Raw genomic sequence first — 17,785 nt, 5'->3', positions numbered from 1 at the left:
CTCACTTATATGTCAAATCTAAGAAACAAAAACAAAAACAAAACAAAACTCATAAATTCAGAGAATAGAACAGTGGTTGCCAGAGGCGGCAGAAAGGGTTAAATGGGTGAAGGGAGTCCAAAGGTACCAACTTCCAGTTATAAAACAATTATGTCATGGGGATATAATGTACAGCATAATGACTAGAGTTAATACTGTATTGCATATTTGAAAGCTGCTGAGTAAATCTTAAAAATTCTCTTCACTAGAAAAAAATTATGTATGATAATGGAGGTTAGTTAACTAGACTTACTGTGATCATTTTGCAGTATGTTCAAATACCAAATCATTATGTTGTATGCCTGAAACTAGTATGCTGTACATCAACTGCATCTCAATAAAAAAGGAAAGAATATTGATAATTCTAAAACATTAAGAGGCTATTATACGTAAGTTTATGCCAACGAATTTCAAATTTTAAATGAAAATGGAGAAATTCTTAGAAAAACTCAAAAGAAACAAAGTATGAATAATTCTGTATCTATTAAAGAAACTAAACCCATAATTTAAACCCTTTCCTCAAAAAACAAAACAATACAAACACTCCAAGCCCAGGTGGCTTAACTACTAAATTATACCAAAATTTAAGGAGGCCCACTGTACATTTTATACAAGCCCTTCCAAAGAACAGAAAAAAAAAAAAAAAAAAACTTCCCAGTTTCAAGAGGCTAGCATAACCTTGTTACCGAACATATTTTAAGGAAGGAAAACTACAAGCTAATCTCTTACCTGCATGGATACAAAAACCCTAAAGTGCATTGGAGTCCTTTGTCAGATCTGTGCACTGCTAATCTCTCCGACTTTCTGGCTTTTGTTTTAGTCTTCTAGTGTTGTCTTTTGATGAACGTTAAGTTCTTTATTTTAAGATAGTTCCAATTTATTGAGCTTTTTTTTTTTGCAAACCAAATTCAGCAATATACTAAATAAAATATATTATGACCAAATTGGGTTTATTCTGGGAATGTCAAGTTGGTTTTATTTTGGTACTCTTTCCTGAATGTTCTCCCTATGTTTGTATAATAAATGAGAAAAGTCAAATGAATACTGAAGAAAACTAAAGATCCATTCATGATTTAAAAAAACACACACACAGATATCCTCCACCACTCTGAAATCTCCTTAATCAGATAAAAAATAAGTCTCAAAAATATCTCAAAAATTTCAGCTGAAACAATTAATGAAATGCTGAAGATTTCCATTCCTGTAACCCCTTCCACAAAACTAGCAATAATACACACAGGCTTGTTATTATCATTTCTATTCAATACTCTTCTGTGTAATCTAAACCACTGAAATAAGCTATGGAAAAAAAAGGCAGAAGGACTGGAAAGAACAAAACATTCATAATTTGCAGACAACTGCGTATGTAGAAAATCCACAGGACTCTAAAATGACTAGTATTTTAAAGTAAATTCAGCAAGGTCACTGAATACATTATCAATATACAAAAAGCTATTCTTTCTATGTGCTAGCAAACAATTAAGAAATAAAATTTTAAAAAAATAAAAATTTATAATTTTTGATATTATCCAAAAAAAAAAAAAAATCAACCAAGACACCTTCTCAAAGATAACACAAAAAATATCACTTCCTCAAAAAAGATTTCTTAAATACAGCATGAAAATGCTGACAGTAAAGAAAAAGCTCAAGAAATTGGAACTATCTTAAAACGAAGAACTTACGTTCATCAAAAGACAACACTGGAAGACTAAAACAAAAGCCAGAAAGTTGGAGATTGGCAGTGCACAGATCTGACAAAGGTCTCCAATGCACAATAAATAATGCCCTACAAGTCTGATTCTACCACCTGAGAAAAGAATACCTGCACAAGCACAGTGCAGAATAATATTCAAAATCACCAATAAAGATCTTGAAAATGCTGAACACCTCACTGAAATCAGGAAGATACAAAAGTTAAAACCACCTGAGGTATTACACTCAGTAAGAAAGCCCCATGGAAAAGAGTGACCGTATCAGTAGTTGGTTAGGGTGTGAAGGAGCTGCACGGACATATTCTCTGCTAGTGGGGAAGTAAACTGGTACAACCTCTTTGGGAAAGGCTGAGCACTGCTTATTAATTTTGAAGATACTCATTCCTAAATATTAGAGAATTTGGGTACCAGGACTCACCCACAAGAACGCTCAGCAACAACACTAATGTTAAACACTAGAATTGATAAGTTATGAGGTATTTTATAATGCTATATATATACCCATCAATTTTAACTACCGTTGCACACAACATAGATTAGTTTCATAAACAAGGCAGTCATAAAAGAATACAGTATGGAATAAAGTTCAAAATGTAAATACCTTTTAGGGACATATGCATGGGGATGAAATATTAAGAGAAAAACCATAGGAAGACAATGGTTCTATCTGGGGAAATGGAGACATGATCATTAAAGAAAACATGGGGGGTGCCTGGGTGGCTCAGTCGTTAAGCGTCTGCCTTCAGCTCAGGTCATGATCCCAGGGTCCTGGGATCGAGCCCTGCATTAGGCTCCCTGCTCAGCGGGAAGCTTGCTTCTCCCTCTCCCGCTCCCCCTGCTTGTGTTCCCTCTCTCGCTGTCTCTCTGTCAAATAAATTAAATCTTTTAAAAAAATAAAGAAAGAAAACATGGGGAACTTCTGGAGTATTGGTAATGTTCTGTTTTTTAAGGATTTATTAGAGAGAGAGAGAGCGCACGTGAAGGAGAGCACTCAAGCAAGCAAGGGGAGAGGCAGAGGGAGAGCCCTCAAGAACAGACTTCCTGCTGAGCACAGAGCCTGACACAGGGCTCCATCCCAGGACCCTGAAATCATGACCCAAATTGAAATTGACAGTCAGCTGCTTAAGCAACTGAGCCACCCAGGCGCCCCAATAATGCTCTATTTCTTGACCTAGGTAAGGGCTATGTGGGTGTTTACTGTATAATTTATTAGAGTAAAACAATGGTTTAGCAATTTCCTATACATGTATGCTATGCTTAGTGATTTGAAAAGTCAAGAAAACTAGTCCAAAAATGAACAACAACAACAGTAATCTAAGAAACCAGTAAAAATAAAGTCAAAATAAGTGATGATGTGTAAACATACAAAACTAAAACCCTACATGCTAGGAGGATTTTCAGAAAATGGAGGTATAGAAAGCACCATTATTTATACTAACACAATCCATGTGATGTAATTTTAATTTTTTTAATTTTTTTTTTTGAGAGAGAGAGAATACATGTGCGTGCTAGCAGGGGGTGGGGGGACAGCGCGGAGAGGGAGAGAAAGAATCTTGAGCAGGTTCCACACCCAGCCCAGAGCCAAACTCGGGGCTTGATCTCACGACCCTCAGATCGTGACCTGAGCCAAAACCAAGAGTCAGCCACTTAACTGACTGAGCCACCCAGGCCCCTATGTAACTCTTTCACAACTCCGGAGTCTGATGAAGCCTTACAACTTCCAAGGGAAAACCTGAGGGTAAACTGCCTCAATTTTTACCAATTTCAGCTCCCAGCACAGCAGCTACACTCACCCCAGCCACCAGCTATCTGTGCACATGTTCCTGGAGCAGCCTGTATATGGTCTGGAAGAGTTAAGGCAGGCAAAAAGGACCAGTCATCCAAATACTGGGGATATGTGCTCTGAACACTGATCACAGAGGTGCCGACACAGAGACAGTCAGCCATTGCTGCTGCCCCTGCCCCAGCATGGCAAGCCCTAGCCCCTCTCCCTCCAGCTGAAATAGCTTCCAGGGGATTTAAAGGGCAGGTGTCATTTCCCCCCTTCATTTTCCACTTTTTCCCCCTACAGGAGCCAGACACTGGCTAGGACACTCTAAGATAACCACCTATATGGAGAAAATTACAAAGTGCTTGCACATGCCCAGGTAAAGGCTTAGGAAAGATCTGAGAAAACACCTAAGTATAAACATGCCTCAGGCTGATCCTCAATACAGAGACTGCCTACGACAACCAAAAAAAAACAAAAACAAAAACAATAAAACCACAAACCACAGAACAAAAACCGAACCCAGCAAAAACAGTAACAAGAAAAAACAAAAAACAAAAACAAAAGAAAACGCTGGGAAAGGCAAAGAGTCTGTTTTCCAGAGTTACCACATTATAATCCAGTGTTCAACAAAATTGAAAGGCACACAAAGAAACTAGTATGGCCTATTCAAAGGAAAAGAAAGAAATCAACAAGACTGTCCCTGAAAAGACCCTGGAAAATATGTTACACAAAGACTTTAAAACAGTGGCTTTAAAGATGATAAAGGAATAAAAAGAAGATGTGGAGTAAGTCAAGAAAACAATGTGTGAACAAAATGGAAATGTCAATAAAGAGACAGGAAACCTACAAAGAAACCAAAAAAAAAAAAAAAAAAATCTGGAGCTTAGTGCAATACCTGAAATTGAAGATTTCACTAAAGGGATTCAAAGGCAGATTCAAGCAGGCAGAAGAAAGAATCAGTGAACTTTAAGACAGGACAACAGAAATGATCGAGGCTGAAGAAAGATTTCAGAGAACAGCTCCTCAGGGACTGACGTGGGACACCATCAGGGAGACTAACTTATGCATATCATGGGAGTCCCAGGAGAACAGAGTAAAAGGGGCAGAGAGAATATCTGAAGAAATAATGGCCTAAAACTTATGAAATATGATGAAAATGAGCATGAACCCTGAAGGAGCACAAAATAACCCCAAGTCGGATGAATTTAGAGACCCACATTGAGGTACGGTATAATCATACTTTCAAAAGACAAAGAGGGGGCACTTGGGTGGCTCAGTTGGTTAAGCATCTGCCTTCGGCTCAGGTCATGATCCTGGGGTCCTGGGATCGAGTTCTGTTCGAGTTCCCTGCTCAGCGGAGAGTCTGCTTCTCCCTCCCCCTCTGCCTGCTGCTCCCCCTGCTTGTGCTCTGTCAAATAAAAAAAATCTTAAAAAAAAAAAAAGACAAAGAGAATCTTGAAAGTGGCAGAGAGAAACCAATCACCATATTCAAGGATGCTCAGTAAGACTGTCAGCAGTGTCTCATCAAAAACTTTTGAGGCCAGAAAACTATGGGCCCATATGTTCAAAGTGCTAAGAGGAAAAAAAATACCAGCTAAGAATCCTATATCCACAAACAGTGTCCTTCAAAAGTGAGGGAGAAATTAAGACATATCCAGACAAACAAAAGCTGAGGAAGTTCATGACCATTAGGTATGACCTGCAAACATGCTCAAGGGTGTTCTGCACAGTGAAACGAAAGGACACTCAACTATAACCTGAAGCTTTGTGGAGAAGTGAACATCTCCATAAGAGTAATCACGTGGGCAATTACAAAAGTGTCACTGCAATGGAATACTACTCAGCCATAAAAAAGAATGAAATCTTGCCATTTGCAATGACATTGATGGAACTAGAGGGTATAATGGTAAGCAAAAGAAGTCAGTCAGAGAAAGACAAATACCCTATGATTCAACTCATATGTGGAATTTAAGAAACAATGGAAGACTAACAAGAAAACAGACATTTAACTCCAGAGTTACCTCCCATTGGTTGTCCAATGGGAGGTAGTGGGAAAATGGAAGAGATAAAAGGGGATTAATACCACCTTTATCATGATGAGTTCTGAGTAATGCATTGAAGTGCTAAATCACTATATTGTACACCTGAAACTACTATAACACTGTAAGTTAACTATATTGGAATTTAAAAAAAAGCAGGGATCACTGTAATAATGGTTTATAACCCTTTTTCCCACATGATTTCAAAGACTACCACATTTAAAGAAACAAAATAATTATTACTGTAAAAGTTAGTATGACTAACTTTGGTTTGTAATTTGAAATCTTGTTTTCTCCATAAAGATGTAATCTTGTCACAACAACTGAAAGGGGTGAGTAAAGACTTGTAAAGCAGCAAAGGTTTCATATGTTATTGAAAAATGCTAGTATAAATCCTTATTAGAGTGTTATAACTTTATGATGTCAAATGTAACCACCCCACAGTAACCAAAAAGAAAAAAGCTATAGGATACACACCAAGGAAACAAGAGATTTAAACATTTCACTACCAAAAAAAAAACTAAACATAAAAGAAGACATTAATATAAAAAATGAGAAGCAAAAAAAAGCTGTAAGGCATATAGAAAACAACACAATGACAGAAGTCCCTCCTTGTAAGTAATTAAATGTAAATAGATTAAACTCTCTAATCAAAAGACAGATTGGGGGTTCCTGAGTGGCTCAGTCAGTTAGGTGTCCAACTCTTGATCTCAGCTCAGGTCTTGATCCTAGGGTTCTGAGTTTAAGCCTCATGCTGGGCTCCACACTGCACATGGAGCCTACTCAGAAAAAGAGAGAGAGCGACACTGGCAGAATGGATAAAAAAACATGACCCACCTCCATGATGTCTACAAAAGACTCAAGATCCAAAGACACAAAGACAGGTTGAAAGTGAAATGATAGAAAAATGTATCCATGCAAATAGTAATCAAAAGAGAGCAGGGTGGCTATACTAATACCAGACAAAACAGATTTAAGCCAAAAAAGGTTATAAGAGACAAAGAAGAATGTTATATATTAATACAAGGTTTAATACATCAAAATACAAAAATTATAAACATTTACATACCTAGTGACAGACCATCAAAATGTATGAAACAAATACTGACAGGATTGAGGAGAAACAGTCTACAGGAGTTCAACACTTCAATACCCCAAATCACAATAACAGATAGAAAAAACAAAAAGAAGAATTTAAAGAAGGAAATACAAGACTTAACACAATAAACCAACCAGATCTGACAGATATATACAGAACATTCTACCCAACAACAACAAATACACATTCTCCTCAAGTGCACATACGACATTTTCTTTGACAGACCATATGTTAGACCACAAATCAAGCCTCAATAGATTTAAAAAGATATATATCATACAAAGTATCTTCTAACTACAACAGATGGCGCTAGAAGTCAATAATAAAAGTAAAACTGGGAAATTCACTAAACTGTGGAAATTAAACCTATTTTTTTAAACCTATTTTAAACAACCAACGGATCAAAGTAGAAATCACAAAGAAATTAGGAAATACTTAGAGACAAATGAAAATGAAAGCACAACATACCCAAACTATGGGACACAGCAAAGGTGGTGCTAAGAGGGAAATTTACAGCTATAAATGCTTTCATCAAAAAAACAAATCTCAGATCAAATACCTAACTTTACAAGGTAAGGAACTAGAAGAATAAACTAAGCCCAAAGCTAGCAGAAGAAGGGAAATAAGAGCAGAGATAAACAACATAAAAGACAAAAAAAAAAAAAATACAGGAAAAAAATAAAATCAATAAAACCAGATGTTAGTTCTTTGAAAAGATCAACAAAATGGACAAATCTTTAGCTAAATGAACTAAAAGAGAGAAGACTGAATTACTAACATCAGTAACAAATGTGGGGACAGTACTACTTACCCTACAGAAATAAAAAGGATTGTAGGAGAGTACTATGAACTGTACTTCAAAAAATTGAATAATCTAGATGAAATGGGCAAATTCCTAGAAACACAAAACTTACCAAGACTAAATCACAAAGAAATAGACAATCTGAATAGACCTATAACTAGTAAGGATATTGAATCAATCAATAAAAATCTCCCAACAAAGGAAAGCCCTGGACCTGATGGCTTCACTGGTGAACTCTATCAAACATTTAAAGAAGAACTAATACCAACCCTTCTCAAACTTTCCAAAAAAACTGAAGAGCAGGGAACACTTCTCAACTCATTCTGTGAAAGCAGCATAATCCTGATACCAAAGACACTACAAGCAAACTATAGACCAACATCCTGTGTGAACACTGATCAAAACCAAAAATTGGACAAAAACACTCAACAAAATACTAGCAAACAGAATTCCACAGTGTGCTGAAAGGATTACACACTGTGGCCAAACTGGATTTGTTCCTGGAATGTAAGGATGGTTCAACATACAAAAAAACCCATATGCTCCATCAACAAAAAGAGGGGAAAAAAAAAAAACAACCACATGACCACATGACCATTTCACTTGATGCAGAGAAAGTATCTAAGATACTTTCACGATAAAAGCACTCAACAAAATAGGAATAAAAGGAAACATACCCTCACATAATAAAAGCCTTGTATTAAAAAAACCCATAGCAAATATAATACTCAATGGTGGGAGACTATAAGCTTTTCCTCTAAGATCAGGAAAAAAAATAAGGATGCCCACTTTCACCACTTCTATTCAACACAATGAAAGTTCTGTCAAGAGTATTTAGTCAAGGAAAATAAAAGGCATCCAAATTGGAAAGGAAGAAGTACAATTATCCCTGTTTGTAAATGATATATGTTGAAACCCCTAAGGAGTCCACAAAAAACTCCTATTAGAATAAATTCAGCTAAGTATCAGGATACAAAGTCAACACAAAAAAATCAGTTGCATTTCTAGACACAATGAACAATCTGAAAAGGAAATTACAAAAACTATTCCATCTACAATAGCATCAAAAAGAATAAAATACTTAGGAACGGACTTAACCAAGAAAGTGAAAGACTTGTGCAATGAAAACTAAGAAACAGTGATAAAATAAGTTAAAGACAACAAATAAATGGTAACACATCCCATGTCCATTACATGGATTAGAGGACTTAATACTGTTAAAATGTCAATACTACCCAAAGCAAACCACAGATTCAATGCAATTCATATCAAAATCCCAATGACAGTGTTGCAGAAATAGAAAAAACCCTGACACCAAAAGCAAAGGCAACAAAAGCAAAAATAAACACATGGGAATACATTACTAAAACCTTCTAACTATCAACAAAATGAAAAGGTAACCTACCAAATGGGAGAATATTTGAAAATCATGTCTGATAAGGAATTAATAACCAAAATACATAAAGAAAAATCCATCCTAAAATTCATATGGAATCTCAGGTGACCCTGAATAACCAAAGCATCTTGGAAAAAAAAGAACAAAGTTGGAAGACTCACACTTCCTGATTTCAAAACCTATTATAAAGCTACAGTAACCAAACAGTGTGATACTGGCATAAAGACACATATAAACTGATGGAGAACAGAAAGCCCAGAAAAATTCTTACATATATGTTCAAATGATTTTTTGACAAGGGTGCCAGGACTACTCAATGAGGGAAAGGACAGTCTCTTCAACAAATGGTGCTGGGAAAACTGGATGTACACATACAAATAAAGTTGGATGTTTATCTAAAACCACATACAAAAATTAACTCAAAAATGGAGTAAGGACCTAAATGTAAGATCTTAGAAGAAAACACAGGATAAAAGCTTCATGACACTGAATTTGGCAATGTTTTCTTGGATACAATACCAAAGGCACAAGTAAACAAAAAAACAGACAAATTAGATCTCATTAAAATTTTAAAGTTCTGTACATCAAAAGGCACTCTCCTGAGTAAAAAGGCAGCCCACAGGGGTGCCTGGGTGGCTTAGTTGGTTAAGTGGCTCCCTTTGGCTCAGGTCATGGTCTCAGGGTCCTGGGATTGAGCCCCGCATCGGGCTCCCGGCTCAGTGGGGAGTCAGTCTGTTTCTACCTCTCCTTCTCCCTCTGCCCCTCCTCCTGCTCATACTCTTTCTCTCAAATAAATAAAATCTTAAAAAAAAATAAAGTTGTTAAAAAGGCATCCCACAGAATAGGAGAAAGTTTGTAAATCACATATCAGATGAGGGATTAATATCTAGAACATAGAACAGCTAAAATTCAGCAACAAGAACAAAAAACAAACAACCTGATTCAAAAATGTACAAAGGAATTTGAGTAGATGTTTCTCCAAAGAAGATACACAAATAGGCAATAAGCATGTGAAAAGGTGCTAAACATCTCAAATGATTAGGGAAACACAAATCAAAATTAAGATAACCCTCATGCCCATTAGGATGGTACTACAAACAACAAGGATTTGTGAGGGTGTGGAGAAACTGGAACCCTTGTGCACTCTTGGTGGGAATGTAAATGGTGCAGCTACTGTGGAAAACAGTATGGTGATTCCTCAAAAAATTAAAAATAGAACTACCATGTGATCCAGCAATTACCTCTCTTGATATATACCTGAAAGAATCGAAAGCACAGTCTTGAAGAGATTTGTACACGCATGTTTATAGTAGCATTATTCAAACTGCTAAAATGTGGAAGCAACCGAGTATCCATCAATGTATGAATGGATAAGCAAAATGAGATATATACGATAACGGAATGTTATTCAGACTTAAAAAGAAAGAAAATTCTGACAAATGCTACAACATGGATGAACCTTGAGGACATCATGCAAAAGGGAGGGACATAAGCCAGTCACAAATGACAAACACTGTATGCCTCCACTTACATGAGGTACTTAGAATAGTCAGAATCATGAAGACCTAAGATGTAATGGCGGGTGCCAGGGGGTGGCGGGGAGGGAAGAATGGGGAGTTGTTGTTCAACATGTACAGAGTTTCAGCTTTACAGGATGAAGAATTATAGGGATGAATGGTGGTAATGGTTGCTCAACAATGTGCATGTATTTAATGTCACTGAACTGCGCATTTAAAAATGGTTAAGACGGTAAATTTATTTTACCACAATAAAAAAGAAGAAAAATCCTAGACATTAATCAGTATAGAATGTGGGGAGAGTAGAACTTATCTGAACATAAAATTAGGGCCTCTTTCAGTTTCAGTACCCAGTTTGTGAGAATGTATACATCAAGCAATTGTATAAGGACACCCACCCTGTGCCAGACGCAGTACTGAGGGTCAGGGAACCCAAGGGTGTCTAATGCCTGGTCTTTGACAGTCTAAACCGGAAACCAGGAAATCAACTTTGCAACATCACGATCCTACGCAAAGCTCTCTCACAACTGCACTGTCTATATATCCACACCACCACACAGTGTGTAAGTGCACTTATGGGCGTTATTCTACAAATTCAACACACATAGCTTATTCAACCTCCTCCAAATCCTGTAGACGGGTGTGGCTATTACTCCCGTGTTACAGTTCAGGAAACGTAATCTCAGAGAGTTAGCCATGATTAGAGCAAGTCAGCAGCACAACCAGGGTCTGTTCTCAAGTTAATCTGCATCCAGAGCCTGCGCTTTCGTGCAGGTTTATTATGACATGGGCAAACTGAACATGCTTTCTTCAAGACTATACCTTATCTTCCCTGTTTTGAGACTACATATATTTACATTTAGAACACCACACAGTGGGGTCAATGAACAATCTGAAATAGCCAAGAATGATCTCATCACATCTAACAGAGGCAGGGGAATGTGAGAAAAAGTTCTCAGAGGTGATAATGAAGCTGTTCGTGAAAAAGAGAAGGATTTTTCTAGGCAGAGAACATTCAATTTAGTATTCTGCTTAACAGTTCAGCTATGTAGCAGAACAGCATTTCCTGCATGATTTCATCTAAGCCAGTGATTTTTAATTATATATAATGGAATCTCAAGAAACACACCAGCATAAAGGAAAAGAACACTGAGGCCCGGTTCTAGAGAGCTTTCCTGGGTTGATGCCAGATCATACATGCTACCTGTGTTCTTTTAACTGTAGAAAATATTTCACAATATAGACAAAAACAAGTAAGCTTTACACCCAAGGCTGACTGAAATTTTGAATTATGACAATAAGTAAGGTCTACAAAGATGTAGGAAAAAAACTCTCATGAAATCCTGGCAGGATTGCAAACTGATAAATTCACTTTAAGAAAGAAGTTAGCAACCTAACAGTTTGAAGATTATATACCCAATCACTCTGCAATTCACTTCTAGGTATGTAGGCTAGAGAAGTGCTTGTTACATGCACACAAGGAGATATATACAAGGATGTTCACCAAAATACTGTTTATAATAGCAAAAATCATTTACCAATAGAGGATCAAATATTGTAGATATTTATGTAGAATATTACTACTAAACAGCAATTAAAACATACTGATTTGACTTAAAAATATCAATATGAACACACTGTAAATATGATACATAGAAAAAGGCAAATATAGGCATACCTTGTTTTATTGCGTTTTGCAGATACTGATTTTTTATAAACTGAAGATTTATGGTGACCCCATCTAGCAAGTCTATCAGTGCCATTTTTCCAACAGCATTTGCTCACTTCGTGTCTCTGAGTCACATTTTGGTAATTCTTGCAATATTTTCCAACCTTTTCATTATTATCGTATTTGTTATGATGATCTGTGATCTTTGATGTTACTACTGTAATTGTTTTGCGGCACCACAAACCATGCCCACACAGGATGGCAAACTTAATTGCTAAATGTTATGTGTGTGCTGACTGTTCCACCAACTAGCTATTCCCCTTTTGTTCCCCCCTCTCCTTGGGCCTCCCCATTCTAAGATACAGTAATATCAAAATTAGGCCAATTAATAACCCGACAATATCCTTTAAGTATCTAAGTGTCCAAGTGAAAGAAGAGTCACACATCTCTCACTTTCAAAAGCTAGAAACGAGTAGGCTCAGTGAGAGGAAGGTGTGTTGAAAGTCTAGATAAGCTGAAAGCCAGGCCACCTGTCCCAAACAGACAAGTTGTGAATGCAAAGGAAGAGTTCTGGAAGGACATGACAAGTGCCACGCCAGTGAGCGCACGAATGATAACAAAGTGAAACAGCCTTACTGCTGATATGGACAAAGACTTAGCGGTCTGGACAGAAGCTCCAACAGCCACAACATTCCCTTAAGCCAAAGCCTAATCCGGAGCAAGGCCTCACTCTCTTCAATTCTGTGAAGGCAGAGAGAGGGCACGAGGCTGCAGAAGACAAGTCTGAAGCTAGCAGAGTTGGTTCATGAGGTTTAAGGAAAGACGCCGTCTCCATAACACCAAACTGCGAGGTGAAGCAGCAAGGGCTGATGGAGAAGCCGCAGCGAGGTCTCCAGAAGATCTAGCGGAGACCATTCATGAAGGTGCTTCCACTACACAATGGATTTTCAGTGTGGACCAGTCTTCTATCAGATGATGCCATCTAGGACTTTCACAGCCAGAGAGGGGAGGTCAGGGCCTGGCTACAAAGCTTCAAAGGACGGGTTGACTCTACCGTTAGGGGCTAATGCAGATGCTGACTTTAAGCTGAAGCCTGTGCTCGTGTACCATTCTGAAAATCCTAGGGACCCGAAGAATTATGCTAAATCCACTCTGCCTGTGCTCTATCAATGGAACAACAAAGCCCGGACAGTACCTATATTTACAACATGGTATAAATATTTCAAGCTCACTGTTGAGGCCTACTGCTCAGAAGATTCCTGTCAAGATATTACTGCTCATTGACAATGCACCTGGTCCCCCAAGAGCTCTGACGGAGATGCATGAGGAGACAGATGTTCTTTGCACACCTGCTGATACAACATTCATTCTGCAGCCCATGGATCTAGAAGTAATTTCGACTTTCAAGTCTTATTACTGAATATATTTCATAAGACTATAACTGCCATAGATAGTGATTCCTCTGATGGATCTGGACAGAGTAAACTGAAAACCTTCTGGAAAGGATTCACCATTCTGGATGCCATTAAGAACATTCGTGATTTATAGAAAGAGGTCAAAATATCAATGTATCAATATTAACGGGAGTTTGGAAGAAGTTGATTCCAACCCTCGTGGATGACTTTGAGGGGTTCATGACGTCCGTGGAGGAAGTCACTGCAGATGTGGTGGAAACAGCAAGAGAACTAGGAATAGACGTGGAGCCTCAAGATAGGACTGAACTGCTGTGATCTCATGATCAAACCTGAACGGATGAGGAGCTGCTTCTCGTGGAAGAGCAAAGAAAGTGGTTTCTTGAGATGGGATCGACTCCTGGTGGAGAGGCTGTGGAGATTGCTGGGATGACAACAAAGGTTTAGAATATTACATACACTTAGTTGCCAATAAGGCAGAGGCAGGGTTTGAGAGGACAGACTCCAATTTTTTTCCACTGTATTTATATTTTTATATTAATTTTATGTCTCAAAATTGAGAATGTGTATATATGGATTAGTATTCTATCTTAATTTCATGCTATATTATGAAGATTTTTATGTAACTGAACATGTAGAAAACTATTATTCTCGAAAGGTATTATTCTAATAACTACAAAATACTCCATCACTTTAACATACAAATAAATATTTTCCTCTTAGGAGACACTCAGGTTTTTTGGGGTTTTTTTCTTTCCCAAATTTTCACCACCCTAATGATGCTCTAAGTATCCTTCTACATAAATCCTTATTTGCACTGATTATTACTCCTTAGGAGAGCATCTCAGATCTGGACATAATGAGTCAAAGAGCATGATGATTTTTAAAGCAAAAAAAGTGATCACTGAGGCCAAGTTGTAAAGAGGCTGCACCAGCAAACACAGGAGCAGGAGCAATGCCAGGAACCTCTCCCAAGCACCAAAAAAAAAAAAACAAAAAAACAAAAAAAAACCGAGTCGACACTCATTTTCTCCATCATGGGAAGGCAGCCCGCTCAGAGGTGTGGCTTCCATTTTGTCCTCCACCTTTTTGTTGGAGACATGGGTAAGTTTGGAGGACAAATCACTCCTTTAATATCACTGGCCACAGACCTCCGACAACTCTCAAGAACACCCAGGGGCTTTGCGCAGCCCACAGTACCCGCCCACCCAAGCCCCCCACCACCCCTGCAGCCATTGTGCGGGACTCCCCCTTCCCTACTCTTCCTTCAGTGCCCCAAACCTGCCAAGCTCTTTCAAAAGCCTTAGTCCAACCTTTTCTGTCTGAAATGTTTCCCCACACTCTTTATGTGATCTAGCGCTTTCTCTTCCTTTGGACTCCATTTTTAAACATACCTCCTTAGAGAGTTCCTGCCTAGGTCACTCAAAATGTTACTACTTCATAGCACTTACTAAAACTTGCAATTATTTTATTTATTTCTCTGTTTAGTTTTCTTCTTTCTGTTTCCCATCCATGTTGGGAGAGCAGGTTCTGAAGATACCACATAAAGTCAGGAATCCTTGGAGCCTAACAACAGTGATTGGCATGAAGTAGGCATTCCCTATTTGCTGTTGAATTTCTGGTGAATTTGGCCAATTGTGGCAGTGGAACCAAGTGTGTAGTAAGAGATGTGGAATCTGAAGCCAGATTTTGCAGGGATGGACCTGAACTACAGGTCCAAGGTTGAGTTGATCTGCATTACTTGATAAGGTAGCTGAATGATGTCTCCAAAGATGTCCATGTCTTCATCCTTGGAACCTGTGTATGTCTCAGAATGAAATACTGATGTATGCTTGGCCCAACAGCCAACCAAGCCATCCCAAGGCTGGGGCAGTGTGATCTAGGCGCAAAGGCCAGGGCTCTATGTAGGAAGCACCTGGCTCAGCGGAAATGTGACCTTCAGTAGCCACAGCATCCACTGGAGCCCAAATAAAACCAAGACCGGAACGGACACAGAAGTTGAAGCTGGATGTACACCTGCATGCACCTGAAGATGCTCTGTTAGTGGGAGCCGAGCGTTAGGAAGTGGCCTGGTGCCAAACAACATGCACTGTGACAGCAGACTCTGGTCTGAGTCTGAGATTAGCCACTTCCTGACTGACTACGTAGCCTCACACAAGTCCTCCAACCAGAGGAAATCTGGTTTCCTCATCTGTAACACGGGATTGACTCCAATTTTAAAAGAAGTTCTGTGAGTAAAAATGCTATCAAGTCACACTGGCCACTACAGAGAACTCATTCCTGAAAGGGTCGATCGATGCAGCAAACTTCACTGTTGTCTTATTTTAACAAACTGCCACGGCCACCCCACCTTCAGCAACCACCACCCTCGACAGTCAGCAGCCATCAAGCGGCATCAAGACAAGACCCCACACCAGCGAAAAGACTAGGGCTTGCTGAAAGCTCATATGATGGCTAGCGTTTTTTAGCAATAAAGTAGTTTTTAACTGAAGTATGTACCATTTTTCAGACATAATGCTATTGCACACTTAACAGACTACAGGATGATGTAACATAACTTTCATATGCACTGGGAAACCAAAAAATTCCTTTGGCTCGCTTCATTGCAATATCCACCTTGCTGCGGCGGTCTGGGAGCCAACCCACAATTTCTCCGAGGTGTGCCTGAGTAAGTTCCCAGCGTGTATGAGGCAACCCAGTGAGATTTAAGCCATCGTTGATTGTCATTCATACTGGAATAAAATTCATGCAGTTTTCTCAAAGAAAAACAGAACACATATGTTGAACCAAGCAGATTTTCTGAGTTTTTAAAAACTTGGCATAAGCTAAAGGACAATAAGGGTTATTAGCTCATGACATACACCAACTAACAGAAAATCATACACATGTACTTTCTTGGAAGTTTGAAGAGACAAGCCCGATCAGCATTCTTAGTTCCCCTATGCCCTTCTCCCATCTGCCCTCCAGTTAGAAAAATTTAATAGAAATAAATTCTACAGTTACCACAAGTCAGTCTTGTTTGTAATGAAATCTCTCCTTCAGACGTCTAGCTACACATATGTTCACGGAGGCCTGCATCTTTATGGGAATTATTTCCAATGTCAAGGTCGGAAGTAAATCAAAGAATTTATGATGAAAAAACAGCAATTACCGGTCCTTGTTCTGCAAACCCCACTACTTGAATTTCTTCAAGGCACATTTAAAAAATTAAAAACATGTTCACTTTCAACTAAAGTAACTCGAACAAGAAACATTCCATCAACATTCTTACAACATGTTGCAACTTCCACAGAAGATTATGAAACACATTTTAGGACTTCCAAGCCTCCTTGTGAAGTGCCATCTTTGGGTATGCTACCCTCTCCCCTCCACTATCCTATGGGATAGCCTACATATCATCAGAACTAAATGCTTGTTGACTTGCATTCACGGTTAAAAGCGATTAAAATATTCAAGAGATGCACTGTCCAATATAGCAACCACTAGTCTCATGGCCACCAAGCTCCTGAAATGCAGCTAGTTCCAACTGAGCTGCACTGTAAATGTGAAATACACTAAGAATACGCTATGTCATTAATAGTTTTTATATTGACTCTATGGTTAGCATATTTTGTATACATTAGGTTACATAAAATATTAATATCCCTTTAAAAAAAAAACATTTTAAATGTGACTACCAGAAAACCTGTAATTACATTATGACTCACATTATAATTCTCTATATAAGTAGTCCTGCTACCTCTGACCTATCCTTTTTTATCCAGCCTTTTTATAGGTCATAAGATAGATTTGTACATTATAAATTGAAGGCAGTCTTCATCCAGAGGGGAACCCAATCCACAAAGTAAGCTACAAAAAGGGGCTAGTATTACCAGAGATTCAGGGTCATTTTTCGTAGGCTTCACAAGAAAGCTGCCTAGAAACAGGTCTACGTACATACATAGTGTATGTACAAAAACATACACTAAAGGTTTCAAATCTAAGTCACCTGGCAAATGATCATGAATTCCTCGGTTTATGGGTGTAGTGCAGACTCTACTGAAATCCAGAGAATTATCCAATATGGCATTTATCCTTCGAAAGATATTGGCATTGCTACACGTGGAGAGTGCAGGTGCTTCCTGGCTGTCCCAGCTATCTTTTATCCTCCCGGCTTCTTCTTCCTAGACATAGAAAAAAGATATTTAGGTTTTCGTCCTAGGGAAAAAAAAAAAAAAAAGATACTTAGGTTTTTCTACAGTCCTTTATGATAAATAACCCCCCTTCTCCCAATCCAACACTGTGAGTTAGATAAAGTAACAAGGAGTTCAATTTCTTGCCTATATATGA

At 38.3% G+C, this 17,785-nt stretch overlaps 1 protein-coding gene across 8 annotated transcripts in view; it reads right to left on the bottom strand.

Moving 5' to 3' along the window:
• CPEB1 (cytoplasmic polyadenylation element binding protein 1) overlaps nt 1-17,785 on the bottom strand; it is a 93,851-nt gene that overhangs the window by 58,298 nt on the left and 17,768 nt on the right. For all 8 annotated transcript variants that reach the window (XM_078078837.1, XM_078078832.1, XM_078078833.1 and 5 more), the window contains exon 2: nt 17,445-17,619. Coding sequence is in view for 4 of the 8 variants with exons in the window: in XM_078078832.1 (XP_077934958.1) it covers nt 17,445-17,619 (175 nt within the window). In the remaining 4 variants the exon portion in view is untranslated. The remainder of the gene's footprint in view (nt 1-17,444; nt 17,620-17,785) is intronic.

This window comes from Halichoerus grypus, chromosome 8, assembly GCF_964656455.1.
Source record: "Halichoerus grypus chromosome 8, mHalGry1.hap1.1, whole genome shotgun sequence".
NCBI lineage: Eukaryota > Metazoa > Chordata > Mammalia > Carnivora > Phocidae > Halichoerus > Halichoerus grypus.
The sequence above is the reverse complement of the archived record's forward strand: the minus strand, read 5'-3'. Positions and strand labels throughout refer to the sequence as shown.